We start from the raw sequence: 8,999 nt of genomic DNA, 5'->3' as shown, positions 1-8,999 counted from the left end.
CTCTTTTCCCTTCTCTTGCGCCCTCCCCAATTCCTACCCTTCCTTCAGTCTTCCTGAATGTTCCCTCCTCCAGGGAGCCTTCTCAGACTAACCTCCAGGCTCTGCTCCTGTGCCCCAGGGCCACCAAGCTCATCCCGCTTCGTAAGGCTTCCCTCATTTTCCTCTCCCTTTCCGCCTGTTCTCTCCCCGCTCTCTCGTCTCTCCTCTGTCTGGGGTGTGAGCTCCTGGAAGGCAGGAACCGTATCTCTTATTCATCAGGCGTCCTCGAAGCCTGGCAGAACACCAAACTGTCACATAAATGAAATGTGTGAGTGACTAGGGAGTGAATGAACGGAAAGGAGCAGGAGTTACTCATCTACGCTGGCCGGGTTAACCCGGATTCAAGAGTCTGACAATAGCAAGTGCTGGTGAGGATGTCCTAGAGCGGATGCGTGCATTTTTTCGTGGGGGGAGCAGTCTGGCTGCATTTAGTAAAGCTGAAGATGAGTACATCCCATGAGGCAGCTATTCCCCTCTTCCTCTGTACATACACTAGGGAAATGCGCGCAAAACGCGACTTGGAGATGTTCAGCGAGGTACAACAATGTATGCAGCAGTATCCTTCATAATGGCCTCAAACTGGAAACAAACCAAATGTCCGTCAACATAGAATGGGTACATGGTGGAACACGATCCAGCAGTGACAATGAATACATTGTAGCCATAAGCATGACCTACGAGTTTTAAGGGGGGGGAGGGGGAGCAAGACACAACCAGGTTATATGGTAGGATTCTGTTTATATAAGGTTAAAAAAACAGGTGAACTTAAGGAGGGACGTCAGGTGATGCGTGTATAGGTCAAGTGACTCCAAAGCAAAGAGGTGGCAATCTCGAAAGCAGATGGTGCTTAACTCTGGAGGAGGGGGTGTGGGGGTGAGTTATGATCAGGAAAGGCACATGGAGGCTTCGGGGGGGGGGTGGTCTTCAAGGGTGGTTGCGGGAAGTGTCCGCTTTAGAATTATTTGCCAAACGGGCCATTTATATTTTACACCCTCCCGTTTGGGTGCGTGGCTCACAATAAAGAAATGTTCAAAAGAGAGAAAGAATGAATAAGCGAATGAGTAGACAAGAGTCTTCCGGGGGCCCGGGGTCCCTCTCCTCTGCTCTGCCCCACTGCTTGCGGCTCAGAGCTGGCACAGAGCCCCTCACAACTGGGCATGAGCCTGGGAGGTCCCCACCCGTCCCCACGCTGCCTCCAAGCGCCCCCATCAGCAGTGCGGCTGGGCCGGGGGAGTGGGCGGGCCAGTTTCCGCACCGGGCTCCCTGGCCCCCGGCGACACAGAGCTGGCTCCCGGCTCTGCCCACCCCACTCTGAGTCTGGGCCGAGGCGCTAGGCCCTGATGATGGTGCGCTCTCAGCTAAGGGATTGGATTCCCTTATCTCGCGGGGGTCAGTCCCCTGTGGCGGGCCTAATGTGAGAGCAGCAGACCTCAAGTAATGACTCTCCGATAGGGATCAGCCCGGCTCCCCGCGGCATTTAGTCTCTGCCAGCCTCGGTAGCTTCCCCAGTGCGGCTCCCAGCCGAGGCCTGGACAGAGGGGCTGGCTGGGCTGATGGGGAGGTGAGGGGCTCGGCCAGAGAGCCAGCCTCCCATCCCCGGTTGTGCCAGGAGAGGCGGAGAGCGGAAAGAATTCAGAACAGGGCCCTGTCCTCTGGGCTCACTGTGGGGACGGGCCTGTCACCCCGGACCTCGTGCTGCGGTCGCTGTCTGTACCCCCGTGTCCCCCGCCAGTCCTACCCTTTGCAAACTTGGGTCTGCGGCACATCACATGGAATAAGCGGGGGGCTGGAGCAGGTGGACGGATGGGGCGCAGCCTCGGCAGGAAGCAAGGCGAGGGGTGGGAAGGTAACCGCGCTACGTGGCCGCGTGGGAAATCAGACAACTCTGAGGGCTTCCTCTGCAGGAAGCACGATGGGCGGGGGCCTGGGGGTAAGTGGGTGACTTGGTGGACAGACAGACAGATTCCAGTCCTTCCTTTGGCCGAAGCCGAAGGGGAAGCATGAGGTCATGCGGTCGCTTGGTGGCCTGGAAGGAAGAACGGACACCCCCAGGACCCCCCGCCACGGCAGCCCGACGGGAGAGGTGCTGGGCGTCTACCGGGCAGATGCAGATGTGACCGTGTCCCCCTGGGAAGGCCTCACTCACTCTGCGGGAAGCGGGGTGGGTTGTCGTTGACGTCGGTGACCACAATGGTGACCGTGGTGGAGCCCGAGAGGCCGCCCAGCTGGCCCGCCATGTCTGTGGCCTGGATCACCACCTCGTAGCGCTCCTGGCTCTCGCGGTCGAGGTCGGGCACGGCCGTCCGGATCACGCCTGTGGGTGAGTGAGAGTGAGGCCACGGATGCCCCCCCGCCCCCACGAGCTGGCGGCTGACACGGAGACCCCGCCACGGGCAGCGGCCGGGCTCGGGCAAGTTCAGGAGGGGAGCGCGGAAGACGCGGAGGTGGCAATGTCCAGAAGCAGGCCCAGCGGCCGGCGCGCACGAGGGCACACGCTCCCCCACGCGCTCACGCAGATGTGCTCGTACAGATAACTCGCACTCACACCTGCTCAAACAGATGTGCTCTTCATCTGTCGGTGGCGCTCACCAGAGCCAGGCAAGGAGCAGCGGCTCGCGGAGTGTTACAGGGCACCGACTCACTCACCCGGATTCACACACCGGGTACGTCCCATACACTTACATAAGAGCGCACGCAAGAACATGCGTGAGATCGCACACACGCCCACGCACGTGCACCCTCACGGCTACAAGTGCGCACTCTTATTTTCACCCACCCCTCTCCACCCCGGAGTCAGCCCTAGGGTCCCTGTGCCCGGCCCTAGATGCTCTGTCCAGGCACTCGCTGACCACTGATCAGGTGATCCTTCAAGCTGTCAGGGCAAGAGGGGCAGGGGCCGCAGGAATGGGGGTGACCGCAAGATTAATTCTGCCGAGCGGAAGGCCGGGCTTCTTGTCTCCCTGCCAGTGGGAGCCCAAGGTGGAGGGGAGAGTCGATGAGGCATTCAGAGCCTCCCCCGCCACTCACTCCAACCTGCCGAGGACCAGGTGGTGACAGGTGGTGCCCGGGGCCTGAGCGCCAGGTGGAGTCATGCACCAGCAACCCCGCGATGCGCCCCATAAAACCCAATCTCCGGCTCCTGATGTCCCCAGACAGCCCCCAGACTCCAATACAGGCAACGGAGCGAGGGGAGAGGTTGCAGCGTGTGTGCATTTGTACGTGTGGCTGGGGGAGCCAGGGGGAGGGCATCTAGGAGGTGGCCCTGCGTTTATGGGATCGCACGGAGATACGGAAAATGTGTCGTCTGTCTGATCAAGAGCCGTGCAGACCCTCCATCGGCGGCCTCCCAGTCCCCTCAACAGGCTCCCTGCTGATGACCCCTCTGAGAATGGTCTTCCCCAGGTCAGAGGGGTCTTAGAAGCAGCTGAACTTGGGATAAATCCCAGATCTGCCATTTGTTGGCCATGTGATCTTGGGCAAAGCCCTTGCTCTGAAAAATGGGACAAATACAATGCCTCCCCGAAGAACGGGCCTTCTCAACCTTGGCGCGATGGCCGCTTTGGGTGGCATAACGCTACCCACTAGATGTCAGTAGCAGCACCCGCCCCACCAACCCCAGTTCTGGTCAGAGCAGGCCCTCCTTGACCCGCCCCAGGTGCTGCGCCCCGACACTGGGACTGGGAACAGGGCGCCCTTCTGGTGATGAGGGGAGGGCCCGGGGCCTCTGCTGGTCTGTCCGCTGAGGCTCTGCAGCCCCAGATGGCGGGGACTGAACGGGGAAGGTGGGCCCACCAGTGCTCTCTGCCCCGGGGGGCTGGAAGGAGGGAAAGAGCAGAAGACGAGAGAGAAGAGACAGAAAAGACACGGGGGCCTGGGGAAGAGAGATGGAGAGGAACCTGGTGAGAGGCAGGAGGGAAGAGACGAGAGAGACAGGCACTGGGGACAGCGCCTTTGTGACCAGGGAACAGACGGTGAGGGAGACCTAAGGAGCCCAGAAAGAGAGAGGAAAAGAGGGCGGTGGTCAAGCAGAGAGAAATGCACACTCAGGAGGACACACGGAGAGAGAAGAACGGGAAGCCAAAGGCCTGGAGAGAGAGGAGCGGGGAGAGAAAGGCAGAGAACAACCGAGACGGACAACGGAGTCACAGCGCTGGGAAGGGGTGAAGAAAGGTGGTGGGAGGGAGGAAAGGGAGAGCAGACAGACCGATGGTGGCATGGCCACCGGGCCAGAGACAGGGGCTCCCTGAGTGCACCAGTCAGAGGGGCCCGGAGGGGAGCTGAGCAGTGGAGCCCTTACCGCCTGCTAAGCTGTGTGCATTCGCTTTGCATCCAGGACCTCACTGAATGTAGAGGGGTGTTGGGGTTCGGGGCCGCCGAGCATCTGTGAGCTCGTGCGCCAAAAGCTCGTGAGTGGGGCTGAGGGCTAGGCTCTGGCCGAGGTCCACCCCCGTGGGTGGACTCTTTGCTGCCCCTGCCACTTCTAGCTCCAGAGGACATGGGGACACTAAACTCTTGGAAACTGGTCGCGAAGGCATGTAGATGATCAGCTGTCATCTCTGGGAGACTAGGAGGTGGGTACCCAGCGGCTCTGCTGCCTCTAGACCCAGCCCTGGGATCACACCCAGCGGTAGGCTGCAGTGCTCCCCCTAAAGCACACCAGCTGCCACGCACACCCGTGGGTCACCGCCTCGCACACGGACTCTTGGCCACGCAGCTTGCTTTGGCCAACGCGGCATCAGCGAGCGTGACAAAAGCGGAGGCTCGACCAGCCCTTGTGTGCTGGGGGCCTGTCCTCTTGGAACCCCCAGACCACTGTGCTGGAAAAAAGCCCAGGAGGAAAGGCCACACGGAGGGAGGGGCCCAGCCACGCCAGCTGTCCCAGCTGACTGGCCCGCTGACTGTTGCCACACGAGTGACCCCAGCAAAAGAACTGCCCAGCCAACACACAGAATTATGACCAATAATAAACTGTTGCTGCTTGAAGTCACTATGTTTGGGCGCAGTTTGTCATACAGCCGTAGATAGCTGATGGAGAAATCACGTTCCCGGGCCCGTTCCTCTCCTGGGCTCACTCGTGCAGCCACGTTTCACTGGCTCATCAGCTGCCTGAAAGGCCCAATGTGGCCTCATGCCTCATACGTGTGGCAGCTGGTCCTGGCTGTCAGCTGGGGCTTCTCCTGTCTCTAGCAGCCCGGCTAGCTTCCTTAGATGGTGGTCTTCGAAGAGGAAGAGTGAAGGCCACGAGGTCTCCTAAGGTCTAATCTGGGACTTGGCAGAACACAGTCTCTGCTCCCAGATTCAAGACCCCGCCTCTTTTCTTTCTTTTGTTTTTTTTCGGTAAGCCCAACGAGGGGCTCAAACTCATGACTCTGAGATCAAGAGTCTCAGGCTGTACAGATTCAGCCAGCCAGGCACCCCTCAAGACTTCCCCTCTCGATAGGAGCAGTGGCCAAGTCACTTTATCTAGAGGGGCGGGAGGAATTGACGGCATATTTTGTTAACCTGCTATGTTCCGCTCCCCACTTCCCACCTTCTGATGCTGGGAGGAGCACCCTGGAGGCTGGTGCCTTTTCCCCCCGGCTCTGGGGGAAAAGTCCCAAATCAGCCCATGACTGAGTGAGACTGAGTGAGAGAGACAGAGACAGCACTAGTGGGGGAAGGGCAGCTAGAGAGGGAGAGAGAGAATCCCAAGCAGCCTCTGTACTGCCAGCACTGAGCCTGATGTGGGGCTCGAACCCACAAAGCTGTGAGATCATGACCTGAGCTGAAACCCAGAGTCGGACGCTTAACTGACTGAGCCACCCAGGCGCCCCTACAGTCGTTCTTGAAACCTTCTGGCTCGGTTAAGTCCCTTCGTTCACTCATTTATTAGGTCTACTTACTGAGGACCTACTATGCTACTTACTACTTATTGGGGACCTACTATGCATAAGGGCCACAGAGTCACATATGAGGCAGTACAAAAAGGAGGGGCTTTGGAGTCAGACAGGCTGGTTCGAGTCTTCTTTCCGCCATTTACATGCTATCTGACCTTGAGCAAGTTCTTGAGTCCCCCTGAGCCTCAGCTTCCTATTCTATAAAATGGGGCTACGGTTCAATGAGACAAAGTTGCCAGTGACAGGTCTCACATTCCGGGGATGCCTTGATGATCCCCCCACTCCTCAACTCCTGGATTTGGGTACCCGATAAATAAGTTCCATGAGGGCAGAGGTTCATACTGGCCTTGTTCATCATCTTACCTATCGGGTCTGGCACATAGTAGGTGTTCAGTAAACATCTGGACTGCCTGACCTACGGCCACGGACCCTCTGTCCCCCCTCTCACTGTGTGGGTGGCATTGTCTGTTGGTCTCTGGCTTCTCTGTTGGAACAGAAGCCCCGTGGGGGCAGAAACCAGATTTAGTTGATCATCCTGAGGTGCTCGGCAAAGGTTTGTTTCATTCATCCCGGGAAAACAGACATGTCTGGCCCCGATTGAGACTTTTCAGCAGGTATCTTGAAGTCTCTGAGAGAGCCTTGCTATTCCTGCGGGGGCGGTGGTAGTGGAGGGGGCTGGGAATTAGAACCTGGCCACGGCTCCCTGCAGCCTTGTCCTCACCCATCGCCCCCAGTTCCAGCTGTCGTCCTCGCCACCCCTGCTGTCCCCTCCAAATTCTGCAGAAGGGGCCCTGGAGCCCAAGCGATGCCTCATTAGCCCACAAATGCCGTCCCCGTAGCCCCTGTGGGGGGCTTGCTGGCAGGCCTGGCCTTTAAAACACACAAGTTAATTCCTCCTCTGGCACTCGGCCTCATGGCACCCCGCCTCCTCCTTTCCCTCACACCTTCCTCTCAGGGCCCGTTCCGGCTCTGCTCCCTGCTATCTGCACAGCGAGAACAGACTGTACCTCGCAGCAGCTGCTAAATATAGACCCGCAGCAGCGGAATATTCCTGGCTGGGGAAATGGAGCTCGGGCTGGGAATGGCACCAGGGCGGCTCCTGCAGTGGGGCTGAAGGCAAGGGTAGGTGGGGGGCGGGGGAGGGGCGTCTGGTCCTTCCTGGGAAATGTCAGCAAAGACCTTCTCCGACTGAGCAAGTTGAGGACCCTGGGACGGGGAGCTCGTGTGCGCTGCCTCACCTTCCTAGCCTGGTGCCCGCTTGCTGGCCTCTTGGGAGCCCTTCCTGCCCCGCCCCCTGGGCCCCACGGCCTCCCACTTGCCACCCTCCTCCATGCTCTGGCTTACAACCTGGCGGTCCTCACCGTCATGGAGTCTGGTCTTCCAACTGCTCACCCCTGCCACCTCCCAGACTCAATCCCGGCCCCTCCCTTCTTTCCACGTCCGCTCTCTTCCTCTTTCTGAAAGGGGATCAACTCTAAGGCCCCCTCGTCGGGCTGAATGAATGAAGGCTTCAGCAGCGGCAGCAGCCCCTCGGTGTATGGGCAGGTAGCAGATACTGAGCCGAGCACTTCGTATGCTTGCTGCTCCCTTGGCCTGCACGCTCCCTCCTAGACACTCATACCCTCACTTCACTCGCGTCTCTGCCCGAGGTCACCTCCCCAGAAAGGCCTGTTCTGATTTCTTCAGCTAAGTCAATCCCCTTACCCTGCTTTCTGTGTCTTGTTGCTACCTGACGTTCTGTTACACATTGATATGCTTACTGTCTGTATTCCCTCCTTGGATGAAAGCTCCTGGAGGGTAGGGTCTTAGATTTGCCTCCTGCCATATGCTTAGAGCCGGGCACTTAGTAGGCACTCAACAAAGAGCTGTTGAGTGAGTGAAGGAACTCTCCCGTTGGACCCTCACAGTAATCATGTGAGATGAGAATTTATTATCCCTCTTGTGTGCATGGGAGACCAAAGCTTAAAGAGCCCCGGCTATTCAGAGGGCTCTGGGCCCATATTTCGGACGGCCTCCTAGATGTTCGAAATGTTTCTTTCCTCCCTTCGCTCATCTTAAAGCCACTATGGTTAAAATGGAATTAATTAGCTCTGCACCAGATCCCAGGGCACATTCACTCATTCTTCTGCTCCTAGTTTCCTTAATCCACATTCCTCCTTCTGTTGCTGTAGATGGGGCCCCTTCCCATCCCAAGACCCAAAGGTGGGAACCCCTCAATCTAGTCCCCTACATTCATCCAGGTCCCCAAGGTTTGCCCTGGCCAGGATCTCACTGTCATCCCTCATTCTCCCTCCTCCGCATCTCAACTAACCCTCACCACCAATCCTGTGTCATCTTTGGCTCCCTAACTGGATGGAGCAGGTTAAGGAGGCTGGGTAGGGGCTGAGAAAAGGCACAGACCTTGGTGTTTGTCCTTTGGGGCTCTCTGCTGGGCACCCCAGGCTACTGAGTCTCCCTGAATTCAATTCCCGCCTCTGAGCCATGCTATCGAGAGCAGCCCGAGGGATCTTGTTAAAATGAAAACCTGAGCATGTCACTTCCCTGCCTAAAAGTCATCAATGAACCCAGAGTGTTGGTGAGGAGGAGGGGAAACAGGTGCCTTCCCACGTGGCTCTCGGGAGTGTAATCTGGTACATTTCGGCATTATCTATCCAGACTCCAAATGCATGTGCTCTTTGACCCAGCTTCTCCACTTCCCCGAAATTATCCTGCAGATATACTCACACAAGCACAAAATGATATATGTATGAGGTTATTCACTGTAGCATTGTTCGTTGTAGCAAAAGATTGGAAACAGCGTAAGTGTCCATCAATAGGGGACTGGTGAAATAAATTTTAGTGTATCCACAACAGCTGTTAAATAAAAGAATGAGGAAGCTCTTTATGTACTGATATAGAATAATCTTCAAGATGTATTGTTAAGTGAGAAAGGCAAGCAGTGTGTATAGTGTGTGTTTATAGCTACCGTTTGTATAGAAAAATAAAACAAATACATGTACCTATTTTCTTGTACATGCATAGAATAGCTCTGGAAAGATATCCAAGAAAATTACATTGGTTGCCTTGGGGACACAGACTGGGCGG

At 57.1% G+C, this 8,999-nt stretch overlaps 1 protein-coding gene across 1 annotated transcript in view; it reads right to left on the bottom strand.

The window, feature by feature from the left end:
• Positions 1-8,999, bottom strand: part of CDH22 (cadherin 22) — a 65,784-nt gene that overhangs the window by 34,104 nt on the left and 22,681 nt on the right. Inside the window, exon 4 of the mRNA XM_047851165.1 lies at positions 2,186-2,353. Within this exon, the coding sequence (XP_047707121.1) occupies positions 2,186-2,353 (168 nt within the window). The remainder of the gene's footprint in view (positions 1-2,185; positions 2,354-8,999) is intronic.

This window comes from Prionailurus viverrinus, chromosome A3 (assembly GCF_022837055.1).
Source record: "Prionailurus viverrinus isolate Anna chromosome A3, UM_Priviv_1.0, whole genome shotgun sequence".
Classification (NCBI taxonomy): Eukaryota; Metazoa; Chordata; class Mammalia; order Carnivora; family Felidae; genus Prionailurus; species Prionailurus viverrinus.
Note: the sequence above shows the minus strand (reverse complement) of the source record. Positions and strands in the feature narration are given on the sequence as shown.